The sequence below is a fragment of the Phyllostomus discolor genome, chromosome 7 (genome assembly GCF_004126475.2).
Source record: "Phyllostomus discolor isolate MPI-MPIP mPhyDis1 chromosome 7, mPhyDis1.pri.v3, whole genome shotgun sequence".
Lineage (NCBI taxonomy): Eukaryota > Metazoa > Chordata > Mammalia > Chiroptera > Phyllostomidae > Phyllostomus > Phyllostomus discolor.
In genome coordinates, this window is record NC_040909.2 from 47,512,735 (window position 1) to 47,527,099 (window position 14,365).

Consider the following 14,365-nt stretch of genomic DNA (forward strand, 5'->3'; position numbering starts at 1 on the left):
GCATTTGAAATGTGGTCCAGAACTTAAGGTGTCCAGGAGATTTTAAGATGTCTCCATCCCCCCCCACCCCCCACCAGGGTGTGGGTTGGGAGAAGGGACAAATGGAGCAGGGCCATTGAGAGCTGTTTAGCATAACAACAGCCTTGCAGCTAAACTCTGGCATGGTCGTTCGGCATATCCATAACCTTTGACTGGTTGCATAGATATGTTAAGTAGCTGTGATCAGCTCTAAGCCAGGGGAATGGAAGTAACTTCCCCACCCAGATGTAACGGGGGGGGGGGGGGGGGGCAGGTCCCCTGAGTTACAGCGCCTGCGTGGGAGCTCAGAGAGGATTGGCTCCAGGACATGGGGCGACACCTGCCCAGACTCATGATGGCAGCCCAGTAAAGCTGGAAGGATATGAGTTCTGGCATGTGAAGCCGAGTGTGGGAGGAGTCGGAAATGGGGCTGCAGAGGAAGATTGGCCGCGGGGATTTAAAACCCAGATTTGGCAGCCATTGAGGAGGAGAACCATGCTGCTTTAGGAGGGAGAACCACAAGGACTTGACGGAGTGGAGACTCCTGCAGCCCTGGAGGGGAGAACCATGCTACTTTAGGAAGGAGAGCCATGCGCAGCCCTGAGAAGGGGAACCGTGCTGCTTTAGGAAGGAGAGCCATGTGCAGCCCTGGAAGAGAGAACCACGCGGCCTGGCAGAGTGGGGACCCCCCCCACACACAGCTTTAGAAGGGGGGAACCACCACCTGGTTTTAGCAGAGATCCCGTGACTCAGCTGAGGCTGCCGGGAACCCAGGGAGGTCTCCCAGTCGAGATGGAGTTCTAACTGGGAAGAACCAGAGGACTGCCTGAGCCTTGGACTTCTATTTCCTTTCCTGAGATACGGTACTCTGGACTGGGCAAAGGGGGAAGGAAGGAAGGACTGTGTGTTTGTGGGTGTTTTAAGGGACTTTGGGATTTTGGTGAAGACATTAGGTCACTACTTTAAGTTTGTATAGCATTAAATAAATGTTTCCTTTCCTTTTCACGAATCTCTGGCATTGAGAGACGTCTTTCCTCTGGTGGCGGACATAACGGACCCGGGGCCTTCTTTCAATAATAGTATATCATCCCAGGCCCCCCTTGTTGTGTTCTGTAACACTGTCACTATTCAAAATATTGGGGTAAAGGACAAAATCTCTAATTTCATACAGCTTCCATTCTGGTAAAAGAATGTTAGTTACCAGCATTCAGAGGGGGATTAAAGACAAAACAACCGTTTAGATTTCATATCTGTCAAGATAGCATTGAAGTCCATATATTTACAGACCACCTAGCAAATCTTCATTTTGTAGCTGTTTTGTTGGTTGTGGATTTATAAATACCCTGGTAATTTTATATGGCAGTAAATCAAACACCTTGTATTAAAGACTCATGGGACAAATATGTTTCAAGATAAAAATTAACTCAAAACCACAGATATTATATGCATATACTGAAATAAATACAATGTGATTTATTTATAAGTGAGAACAAATTAACAATGAACACTTTCAGAAGCTGAAAAAGGTAACACTAACAGTACTAAATACACAGCCTTTTAATTTTCTTCAAATTCAGAGTTTTAATTATATAAAGATGACAAGTCAACTTTTGTAATCTAGAAACATTTACTTATTAAAACTATATTAATACTTTCATAAACTATACAAAAAGTTAATGAGACAAACATGTATTTATAGAACTGCATGTCAGTCATGCCAGATCCCTGCAAGAGAATTCCCAACACGACCTCATTTGTCTGTGAAGACACAGAGTAGTTCTTGTTTAGACGTACACATTCATCTACTTGTCCAGCATGGTCAGCCCTGCACTACTCGATGGTTTCTTTCTGTTATGAATGTGCATGTCCAGTTGTCTGCTTCTTAGAGCAGACATTTACCTAAAAGAAAATGTTGTAATAATTAGTTGCTAGTTACTAATTTAGATTTATATGAAAAAATCCCATAATCACTAAAAGTTATAAACCTCTTTAAAAGACATTTTGATAATAAAGCCAATGGACTTTTCAAGGATTAGGATAGAAATATTTTCCGAAATGATGTCTGAGTAATTCAAAATGCTGGCAACTTCTGTTTTCCTAAAGACTTTCCTAAGAAGACATTTACAAAATAAAATTCCTGCAGAATAATTTCAAGTTACCTTCCTCATCCACCAGCCATTGGAGGAGGACTGGGACCATGCAGATGATTAATTCGACCCATTCTTCTGGGGGGGTTTCCTGGGGGCCTGATAAAAGAAAAAGTTAATTTCTACTGTTTAATAGACATCTTCAATGGGTTCCTTTTACACTCAAATAGACCCTCATCTTTATTTAAAACACCATTTAGGTAAAAATTCAAACCTTTTTAGGGACCAGAAACAAAAAGTACATGAGGAAAGTAAGGCAGGACTGTGATGAACTGAACACCACCTCCTGTAAATGCCCAACAAAAACCCAAACCTATCTGATTTTTGCCACATGGAAACACAAGCCCAACTCACTCTGCTTGATCTTTTGAGTTTTTCATTAGCAATTGGCAATGTAGATTCTAAAGTGAAATTTCTAGATTTCAACGATGGCTCTCAGTTTTCATCCTTTAATTTAGATTATTTTCCATAGGATATACAATGTACATTTTAGCTTTGTCAGATTGATTGTAGGTATCAAATCAGAGGCAACTTAAGTTATAGTAATGCATTAATTCTGTGAAATAGAATTTAAACCTTTAATTTCCATGAGACTATCTATCTATCTATCTATCTATCTATCTAGTTTAATTAAAATATACAGAGGGTTAAACACTTCAATTTAAAAAGCTATACTTGCCCTGGCTGGTGTGGCTCAGTGGATTGAGTGCCAGCCTATGAACCAGGGGGTGGCTGGTTCAATTCCCAGTTGGGGCACATGCCTGGGTTGCAAGCCAGGTACCCAGTGGGGGGGGCGGTGCTCAAAAGGCAATCACATATTGATGTTTCTCTCCCTCTCTTTCTCCCTCCCTTCCCCTCTGTAAAAATTAAAAAAAAAACAAACAAAAAAGCTATACCCTCTTCCATCATCGTATCTGGAATCAGATGAGTTTCCGTAGCCTCTTTTCTTTTTCACATCTTGTTGAAGCAGAGTTTTGAAACTGAAACAAGGAGCAGAAAACAACAGAACCACCACTTTCAATAGTATAAAATGCATTTCATGGTTTCAACTATCATTTCTGGGGAGAGAACAGCTGAACTGATTTAGCTCCAAACCCACTTTTCTCGCAGCCATCTGGACAACACCATCTAAAGTAAGCACATGTCTAAACAGAGTGTGCTATGTTCTGTGCCAAAGCCGCCTTTCCTTACCTTTCTTACTTGCTGATAACTCTTCATGACAGTCATCCCAACTTTCTTCCTTTACTTTATATCAGCTTTCAGACCCCAGTAGCCTACCTAACTAACATTACCTTGGAGAGGGAGGGGCTGAGGGTGGTGTGTCAGAGGCACAGACCTTCTGGGAATCCATTTAAATGAATTTTATTTGTGAAGGAGGAAGAATTTAATGAAGTTAAAACAGTATTTTAATGAACAATACAGAGTTGGTAAAATTTGTAAAACTGTAAAGTCCTGCACTGGGTGCCTTAACTTCAGACCTCTCTTGTCCCCTGTGGAGCTGTCTCTTCCATTTTACCTTTTCTAATTTATGCCACATGCAGCCATCAGATTAATCTTTCTAAACCACAGCAATAATCAAACTAAGTATAAAGAACACAGGCTAATATTCAAACACCTCTGCTACCTTCTCCTTGTTTCTTCCACCTGAAATAACTTCTTCTGATTTCCACCTGCCACAATCATGCCCACCCATTGCCCCTTATAATATAAAGATATTTACTGATAATGAAATCAATAAAAGGACTATCTTCTATATCACTGCATCCCTATAGTTCCTATCCATGAGACACTCAAATATATATTCAAACTTAGGATAAGACTTGTTAGGAGTTGACGAACAATTTTCATAAAACAAATAGCAGGTGAAAGACCAAAAAATACATTTAACTAACAACTACTTAAAATTATGGTGAAGTTTAAATTTTTGTCTCCTTTGTATTGATTCTAGCCCTTCATTAAAAATAAAAAACAAAACACTTTTCTTAATCAAGATCTAATTCCCTTTGTTTACTTGCTGTATAATATTCAATAAAATTTGCACATATACACTAAAGCTGAGAATAACATAGCAAGTGAGGCACTGTCATTTGGCATTAGAATGGGCAGGCCTGGCTCCGCAGCTGCAGGTTGATATGATTATCACCAAGACGAAGGTATGGTCAAGCTTACCAACTTAACTATCATATTCACAACCATAAGATGGCTGGTGACAGCTTTATCACTACAGAAGTCTTCATTTCTCTTAGTACAGCTATCGATTTAAAAAATTAAAATTGAAAACTACTCAGGAAAGCTCAGCTTGTTTAAGATAGGCAACATAATGTACTTAATGTACTTCATGCAATTTAAGTGCCAGCCAGGGCTATTAAGAGCACTACTATACTTACAACAAAATGACGAATTCAGCTATTCCCCAGAAGAAATCTGTTATCAAAGATAATCTCCATGGGGACTGACTCCGGCTGTCCAACACTTGTCCTACAGACAAGAATAAAGAAAATTAATGCTACAAATCTCTGACACAGGATGAGTTACATTTATCAGGGAACAATCCCAGATTCAGTTTTCAACTTGTCCATTGTTATAAATAGTAAACAAAAAGGAGAGACCTGCTATGTGCACACCATTCTAAGAGAGTGTTCAGGGAAGTAAGGCTCTCTGATCTAGAGGTCATTCCTTTAATATACCAAATGCTTTCCTACAGTTTGTAGTTTTGGTGGGTGATACTTCATTCAAGTATTCTCTCTCTCTCTCTCTCTCTCTTTACTATGGTAGATATATACAAAAATATCTACCATTTTGGTTATTTTGAGATGTACAGATCTATGGCATTAAGTATATTCACACTGTTGTACAACTATCACACCATCCATCTCCAGAACTTTTTCATTGTTCCCAACTGAAACTCTGTACCTATTAAACACTAACTTCCCATTTTCCCCTTTCCCTGAGCCCCCTGCGAGTCACCATTCTACTTTCTGTCCCTATGAATTTGCGCCATGAACCTCATATGAGAACATACAATATTTGTACCTTGAGAAGCAGCTATTTCACTTAGATAATGTCTTCAAGGCTCACCCATGTTGTAGCATGTATCAAAAGTCCCTGCTTTTTTCAAAGCTGATTAATATTCCCGTGTGTGTGTGTGTGTGTGTGTGTGTGTGTATGCACTGCATTTTATTGATCCATTCATCTCCTGGTGGACACTTGGGTTCCTACTATGAAAATGCTGCTATGAACACAGGTGTACAAATATCTGTTAATTCAAATATTCTGAGGAAACAAATGGGTGAAAAGAATGCTTATATCACTTCCATTTCCCTAAAATGTTCAAATTATTTCTTCCCACTTGAAAAGCTTCTTTCTATAAAATGACTGATTATACATACTCTTACAGGTCTTTAGAATCAGTTATTATGATAAAAATTTTTAAAATCAAAGAGTCTGTGTGCTTTAAGTACTGAAGAGAACTTGACTTGTTCATTAAAATTACCATTATTTTTCTGTAAAAAGCTGTTCATTCTAACTATGGACATCAGCTTTATGTTAAACAAAAAAGGGTCTATCTTTCAGACCACTTTAAATAATAAAAGCTACAACCTGAAAAGTTAGTACTGTAGGTTTCAGCCTTGAAAATCAAGAGGTCAGAATATTTTGGAAAAAGACCCATCTGTCAGCTACCTCTCCTCTCCATTTTCCCAAGGACTTCTCCATGCTTTTTACTTTTCCTCTTTCCTTGACCAGTTTACTTTCAGGTATATCTAACACATACAGCTACTGAGCAAAAAGGGCCACACTTAAAGACAGAGCATGGGTGATAGGTTCTGCCTCTTACTAGCTCTGCTTTGTTGGCCAGTGTGAGATTTTCCTTCTCTAACCATATGAAATTCTTTGGGAAGAAGTTACTTGGCAGTGAAGAGAAATGTTATGTCAACTATGAAGTGCTGATAAATATACTCCTGCTAAGAAAATAGAGCTAATGGGAACCCATCAATTCTTCTTGTGATTCTAAAGCAACTATTACATGCACTTGCATCATTCTAATTGGCTTTTTGCATTTTCCCTCCTAGTTTCTGAAGGCAGAAACCTCCCCTCTCAACACTCTAGAGGGAAATAAGTTGCTTGATGCAACTGGCCATTTCTCAACTATGAAAGTGAAATTAAAGGCCTTTATGTTATTTATGTGGATCAAATACGAGTATGCACGTACAACAAGATACTACAAATATAAACATTCACTAATGCACAAATAGAAGCTGCCAGCCTTAGCTACAAAGGATAAAACACAAGGTTTGCAAGTGCCAAAACGAAGATAAAACTTTGATTTTTGTATGTGTCCATCAACCTACCTGTTTCAAAAAGTTTTAACGGGGAGACAGGAGAGTGAATTTGAAGAGCAAAGAAATGAGAAGTGCACTCAGCCAGACTTCACACTGACTTATCTCTCAAGACAAACAGATGATTCAAACAGAACCAGCACCAAGTTCCAGTCATCCAAGACCTATTTGTTAAGATTGCAGTAAGGCATTTATTTCATCTGAATCAAACAGGTGGCCAGGCAGTGGTGGCATTGTTGTGACCCAGTCATATTGTCTTTTCTTTCCAGTCATTTTCTTTGTGGAGTCACTGAATTAAGATTTTTCTCAGATTCTTTATTCCAGGAAAAATTAACTTGCTCTAGAGGAAGTGGTGCTTCTTCTTGTGCCACTGACATCAAGGTAAAAAACTCCACATATGATTAGCTACCCTCATCTCCTGGGTAGCTAATTCTCTTAGATCAAAGTTACAGAAAGGCAAAATACACTTGGTAACAGCAATAACAGCAAGAACGCTGACGTTGGCCAACCTCAATGCGAATCCGGAATGAGCCATTAACACCTTTGTCGTGCTGGACAATATATTTAATCTGCGGCTCAGTCACCATCCGTAAAGTAAGGAAAATAAAATATCCTAATAGGGCTGTTACATAAAGATTGGATAGGCTGATAGGTGAATAACGCTAAAACAGTGAGTGAAGCTTAAGCGCTACGCAGATGGTGTTAATGTTATTTTTACTAGTTAAAGACGTAGCCGCTAGAGAGAAAAGTGCACTTTCGCGAGACCCACAATCAGACAAGGACGCCAGACACCAACCCCACGGACTATGAAGACCTCGGACCTAGCCCACCCGCTTGTGGAGGACCTGCTGACGCGCCGCAGGCCCGGGCGACTTCGCCTCCCGCTCCACGGGGCAGCGCGACACCAAGTCAAGAAATTCGTGAGGGACGCCAGACTTGGCGGGTGGGTGGGAGGGGATGGAAAAAACACAAGATACGGCCTCCTAGGTCAGCCGTTCCCCCTCTGCCAACTCACCATTCGAGATGTAAACCATCTTGCTCTTTCCTCCCCGCCTCCGGAGCGACTGAGTGGCCTAACCCCGTTCGACTTCCTTCTCCACCTGCACGCCCCGCCCCTGAACGCCTCAAACAGCACAATGACGGGAGAGGGAAGTGGGCAGAGCCCATTGGCTGTCGGGAGGTACGCCCACGACTGGCGTTTTTGCTTCGTCACGCCGGCGACTCCTGGTAGAGGGAGGCTGACGGGTAGGTGACCGGATGTGATGTTTGGCGGTTATCATGTAGACGGGGGGTGTTCTGTCTCCAATAGGATTTGAGTTGGCGGAGCTTCCTCGTGTCGTCCTCAGGAAGAGAAGCAGTTTCCAAAGTGTCTTGAGTAGCCCAGGGTTGGGGGAGGCAAGGCTGCCAGCGTAGTGGCTTGGAGAACCGCTGGCACAAGGAAGTTCTTCAGAATTTTCCAGAAGCGGTGATATTTCAGCATGTGGTGGTGCTGAGGCTGTAAGGAGCCTTGTTATTAAGTTTGGAAATAGCAAACAGGTACCCACTCGGTGTATTGAATTCACTTGTGGGTGAAAACGGGGCTGCCTACTAAATCTGACAAGCTCTGGGGAGGCCTGCGTGACGGACCTTACAGACCAGGTCAGAGGGGAGGCCTAAGTCACCCCCAGCTTGATCCTCGGTTCTTGTCTTGCTTGCAAGACATGAATTCAAACCGGAGACAAACACGTCTAGTGGAAATGAGGTAGCAAGTTTATTTATGAAACTATACCAAAACGAATCTGCGAGCAGGTACCTGGCTAGTCTGAATGCCTCACTTATGGAGGAAATAAAATTGTTAGTGTTTGTTCTATGCAATTGAGCTGAGGCTACAAGTGGGCACCTAACTAATTTGAGTACAGTGACTATTGGGGTTCAGGGGTTATATACTTTAGTCAACTTTTAGGTACCCCTTCTTTCTCCTAAGTCTTGGGAATAATGTATGGCTACAAAGGCTTGCTTAGGTAGTAAAGGCTCTTTGTCTTAGTGAAATTGTCACAGAGGCTTCCTTTCCCAGAACAGAGTCTCAAGGACTCCCCTTCTGCACTATCCCTGCTTGTGATGTTCAGAACACCTGGCATTGTTTCTGGGCCTGGCTCAGGGCTGCTGAGTCAACAGGTGAGACCAGTCTCCCACCTCGTCCCTGCCTTGGTTTATTAACTATCCTACAACTACATAGTATTGTCTGAAATGAAAACTTCTCAAGAAAAGCAAGTCACAGTGGGTAGGCATGACCTTGGCTAGTATCTTCCTTGAAAAGGTATCTTCACCTTAACAGAACCTGTCTACTGTTTTTGCATCTCCAGTAGCATACTCGTGGAATGTCAGGTCAATCACTTTTTTTCCAGACCCTTCAGGGCACAGCCTCCAAACCACAGTAGAAAACTGCAGAACCCCTCATCGTTACCTTATTCTCCCCACATACCATCTCTGTGTGCTGTAAATTTAACTACAGTATGCTATACTTATCAAAGTAAAAGAAGTGTCTCTTCGTTTTACTTTTTATCCAAACCCAGAGATTTCCATGCTTTGCTTACTCCCACCTCCTTAATCTGCCACCAGTGCATTTCATGTAACCCCCCTCCCTCCTTGTGTCTTTTTTCTTTGATTCTAATGTATAAAATAAGCAAGAAAACTGCCATTCTCCAGAGCATTTTCTCAATCTGTTGAGATTTTACATCCTGGCAATTATCAGTTTGGCTCAAATAAACTTAAGAAAAAATCTCTACAGGCTTGTAGGTTTCTTATGTTGACACATTTTTAAACCAATGTTTATGCTCTTGGTTCACCAGATGTGATTGGTGTTTTTTATCTGCTCTTTTGCAGCAACTGAAAAACACTGTAGATCTCTGCCTGTTTCTTATCAACTACATGCCAGCATCGTAGAGATGACAGGAGTAAGAAGCTATCTTTCTGTCATTCATTAAATATGGGCCACATACTATGTGCTGATGTGTATTTACTCTGTACCATCCAGTGGGTTACTTTCTGTTCCCTGATCTTGGCAAGCTCCTTGCTGTCTCAAGGCCTTTGTACTTGCTGTTCTTTCTGTGTGGAACCTTCCTAATGGCTGCCACTGTGCCTTTTTATTTTAAGTTATCATGTCTCACTCATCTCAGAAACATTACTAAATCACCTTAACTAAAGTGAAAATTACATTTCAGAAATCATTATATTTTGTATATAACAATGTTGGAAAGAGGAAGGGAACTTCTGAGTACCAGAGATTTAATAAAGTGGTTTCCTACTGAACTATCTCTAGCCTCTCTCTCTTCCTTTTATGCTACATTTAGCTGCCCATTTAATCCATCTTACCTCTTTCCTGCTTAAACCTTTGGTTGCTCCCCACAATCTGACAAATAACACCCAGCCTCCGTGGTCTGGAGACTATTGAAGGCTTCTCTGATACATTTTCTTAGGTTTATCACCTTGACTTCTAATTTCATAATAGGGCCCTTGTTTTCCTTCCTTGTTACTTCTGCTCATTTATTTCCTTTTGATGGGAATTTTCCCCATCTCCTAGAATCTAATCCATCCTTCAAGGTGAAACATATTCCTATCAAATGAAATAATGTGAAAGGACTTTTCAACTTAAAAAAAAAAAACACTGTATAATTACTAGCGAGATGGGATTGGGGACAAAGATGACATTTCTCTTTTTTCTCTAACCTTAAATGTAAAGAACTGTATGCTAGTACTAGTCACATGTGGTTGTTGAGCAGTTGAAATATGGCTAGTCTGAATTGAGATATGCTGTATACACAAAGTACACACTAGATTAAAAAGATTTAGAATGAAAAAGTAAAATCTAAAACCTTTAGATATATTTTATTGATTATGCTACTACACTTGTCCCATGTTTTCTCCTTTTTATTCCCCTTCACCCTGTACCCTCCCTTCCCCCAGAATTCCCCCACCTTAGTTCATGTCCATGGGTCATACACATAAGTTCTTTGGCTTCTACATTTCCCATGCTATTCTTTTTTAAAAATATATTTTATTGATTATGCTATTACAGTTGTCCTATCCCCCCTTCATTCCCTTCCACCCTGCACACCCTCTCCCACCCACATTTCCCCCCTTTAGTTCATGTCCCTGTGTCATAAGTTCTTTAGCTTCTATATTTCCCATACTGTTCGTGCCCTCCGTCTATTTTTTCCCTACCATCTATGCTACTTATTTTCCATACCTTTTTCCCCCTCTCTCCTCCTCCCACTCCCCTGTTGCTAAGCCTCCATGTGATCTCCGTTTCTGTGGTTCTGTTCCTGTTCTATTTGTTTGCTTTTGTTTTAGGTGTGATTGTTAATTGTGAGTTTGCTGTCTTTTTACTGTTCATATTTTTGATTATCTTTTTCTTAGATAAGTCCCTTTAACATTTCATATAATAAGGGCTTGGTGATGATGAACTCCTTTAACTTGACTTTATCTGGGGAGCACTTTACCTGCCCTTCCATTCTATGATAATTTTGCTGGTTAGAGTAATTTTGGAAGTAGGTCCTTGCCTTTCATGACTTGGAATACTTCTTTCCAGCCCTTTCTTGCCTGCAAGGTTTCTTTTGAGAAATCAGCTGACAGTCTGATGGGAACTCCTTTGTATGTAACTGTCTCCTTTTTTCTTGCTACTTTTAAGATACTTTCCTGCTCTTTAATCTTGGGTAATGTAATGGTGATGTGCCTTGGTGTGTGGTTCCTTGGGTCCAACTTCTTTGGGACTCTCTGAGCTTCCTAGATTTCCTGGAAGTCTATTTTCTTTGCCAGATTGGGGAAGTTCATCATTATTTGTTGAAATGAAATTGGTTTCCGTTTTGTGCTCCTCCTCTTCTCATTCTGGCACCCCTATGATTCAGATGATGGAATGTTTAAAGATGTCCTGGGGGTTCCTAAGCCTCTCCACCTTTTCTTGAATTCTTGTTTCTTCATTCTGTTCTGGTTGAATGCTTATTTCTTCTTTCACGTCCAAAGTGTTGAATTAAGTTACAGTTTCCTTCCCATTGCTGTTGGTTTCCTGTACATTTTGCTTTATTTCACTTTGCACAGCCTTCACTTTTCCCTCTATTTTGCGACTGTACTCAACCATTTCTGTCAGCATCCTGATTACCAATGTGAGCATCCTGATTACCAATGTTTTGAACTGTGCATCTGATAGGTTGGCTATCTCTTCATTGCTTATTTGTATTTTTTTTTTTGGAGCTTTGATCTGTTCTTTCATCTGGGCCATATATATATTTTTTTTGTCTCAGCGCACCTCTTTGTAGTAAGCAGCAGAGCTTTAGGTGTTTGCCAGGGTGGGGGAACCCACTTGGCTGAATTGTGGTGCTGTATGTGGGGAAGGGGTTTGAGAGGGAATAGTGCCGCTTGCTCCGCTCTCTGCCAGCTTTTCAGTCACTTCCTTTGCTACCCACAAGCAAATTGGGCCCTTCTGGTGCTGATTCCTGGGCAGTTGGGTTTGTGTATGTTCTAGGACACTGTGGGTCTCTCCAACAAACTCTCCTGTGAGGCTGGGAGTTCTTCCCACTGCCTCAACCCCCACAGTTTTTTCATTGAGGTTTTGAGGCTATGTTCCCGGCACTGGAACCCTGGGTTGCATGGTCTGTCTCGTGCCCTAGTTGTTCATCCTGGTTTATCTGCCCACAAATGTGGGATCACCCACTTCACCAGCTGCTGCCTTGCCGCATATCCTTTCCACCCCAGTTGCCCATCTCCGCCCCTCCTACTGGTCTGGATGAATGTTTCTTCTTTAACTCCTTGGTTGTTGGACTTCCATATAGTTTGATTTTCTGGCAGTTCTGGTTGTTTTTTCTTTTTAAATTTGTTGCCGTTCTACTTTTGGTTGTGTGAAGAGGCAAAGTGTATCCACCTACTCCTCCATCTTGGCCAGAAGTCTCAATTTTTTATATTGATTATATAATGAAGTAATATTTTGGATATTGGAGTAAAACATTAAAAGTAATTCTGCTTATTTCTTTTTCTTAATGTGAACTGCCAGAAAGTTTAAATTATGTGTTTGACTCACATTTATGGTTTACATTACATTTCTTTTGGATGCCACAGGTCTAGAATGAAGAAAAGGCACTCAGTAAATATTTGTTGAATGGACAGATGAGTGAATGGATGAATGTTCTCAATAGTGGATAGTAGGGTTTACTATGTGTTAGGTACTGTTCTAAGCCCTTTATACTTTTTATTTTATTAACTCATTACTACAACAACAATAATAGAATATTTCCTTGCACTTACCCTGTGCAAGGAAATATTCTAAGTGCTTTTTATGTATTAATTCATTGAAACCTCAACCTTATTAATTGGCTTCTGTTATTCTTGTTGTACAGATGAGGAAATTGAGTCATAAAATGCTCAAGTGACCTAATGAAGGTCATATAGCTAGTAAGCGGAACTGAGGTTAAGACCCAAGAGTTTGACTCTAGTTTGTGTTATTAACTCCTGTGCTGTCAACTCTCCACATGTAAGCAGAGGTATTAAAATAAGAGATATAATCCAATGTGGTACTCACAATATAGAATGGAAGGCGGTTTCTGGAGACTGTTGGAATGTATCTCAGTTTTCTTAGTTGCAAAATAAAAATAGCTTCTCACATATTTTTCTTTCCTATATACCCTATGCATAAGATTCCCCTAAGCATCTGGTTAAAAAGAAACAACAGACCTAAAAATGGAGTCACTTTTGCTAAGACATATCAAGACTTAATACCTAACTTAATTGCATTTTCAGCCTCTCCCAAGAGTAGAATTTTAAACCAATCAGTCTGGAATTTTCTGGTCAATGCTGGTGAGGTAATCTGCCTGAAAAGACCCTTTGCCTTTTCCTAAGCACCCTTCTAGTTGCTAGATGGGGTGCTGCCCAATTCATGAATCCCTTCATGAATAAAAGCAATTAGGTCTTCAAACTTACTCCATTGTGTTTGTTCTTTCACAATCTCTAAATGGATTACCTTCCCATCTCTACACCAATTCCTTGGCCAGAGTGCTGGGTGATTCTGAATGATAGCTGCTTCTGAATCTGGAGCTAGAGTCAGTCCCACTTAAGTAAGCCACATGGCTTGGGAGGTAGAGAGATGGGTGGTGTTTACGATATAGTGATTACATCAGAACAGTAAGAAGTCCTCAGTACTGTCTTTAAGGAGTATAAAAACAGATGTTACTTATATTCTTTATTAACCTTTTATGTGTTTGTTCTTACAGTTACTGTCTTTGTATTTCTTATTTCATGTGGACTCAGCAATCGTAGCTCTTTAATTGCTTCATTTTTTCTACCTTATATTCTTTATTGGTGCTTTTCACAGTAACTTCTATTTTTTGTATTTATTTTAAGTTATGCAGTCTCAGACTGGACACACTGTGCAAATTGGGCTTTTTTGGGCCAATAAGCACCTCATTCCTTCAGCTGAACTGATGGTTGTATTGCTCTACAAGTCACTTTCTTACACTACTTGAACTCATTTTCTGCATCAAAATGGGAAAATGTTTATAAAAATTCACAGTGCTGTCTTCCTGTGAGAATTTGGTTGACTAAAAAGTTGAGGATTTCACTTGTACTCTGTAAAGATATATTACAAGTAAGTAAAACTGATAATTAGATCACTTTTATTAGTGAGCCTGTGTGGTTAAATTTAAACAATGTATCTTTAAATGAATAAGGAATATCTAGATTCAGTGTTGTGCTTCCATTACATGAAGAGAAATGCAATTCCAATTATAATTCCTAATCTTTTAGACTCATCCCAGTTTTAGCAATCTTGGAAACTATAATGGAAACTGTTATAGTGATAAATGGAAGGGGAGACTTCCATTTATCCAGATTTGTAAAGCC

The 14,365-nt window shown here is 40.2% G+C and overlaps 1 protein-coding gene across 2 annotated transcripts; it reads right to left on the reverse strand.

Moving 5' to 3' along the window:
• Positions 1 to 1,457: 1,457 nt before the first annotated feature.
• SELENOK (selenoprotein K) lies at positions 1,458 to 7,639 on the reverse strand. Of its 2 annotated transcripts, XM_028518249.2 has the most exons (5): positions 7,518 to 7,639; positions 4,553 to 4,643; positions 3,062 to 3,145; positions 2,178 to 2,264; positions 1,458 to 1,917 (listed from the first exon to the last, which is right to left on the reverse strand). In XM_028518249.2, exons 1-5 carry the CDS (start codon positions 7,534 to 7,536, stop codon positions 1,914 to 1,916), a joined length of 285 nt encoding a protein of 94 aa, XP_028374050.1. In that variant the 5' UTR covers positions 7,537 to 7,639; the 3' UTR covers positions 1,458 to 1,913. The 2 variants fall into 2 exon arrangements, with proteins under 2 accessions (XP_028374050.1, XP_028374051.1); XM_028518250.2 differs by lacking the exon at positions 1,458 to 1,917 and having other exon boundaries at positions 2,174 to 2,264; positions 7,518 to 7,624.
• Between the last annotated feature and the right edge of the window lie 6,726 nt (positions 7,640 to 14,365).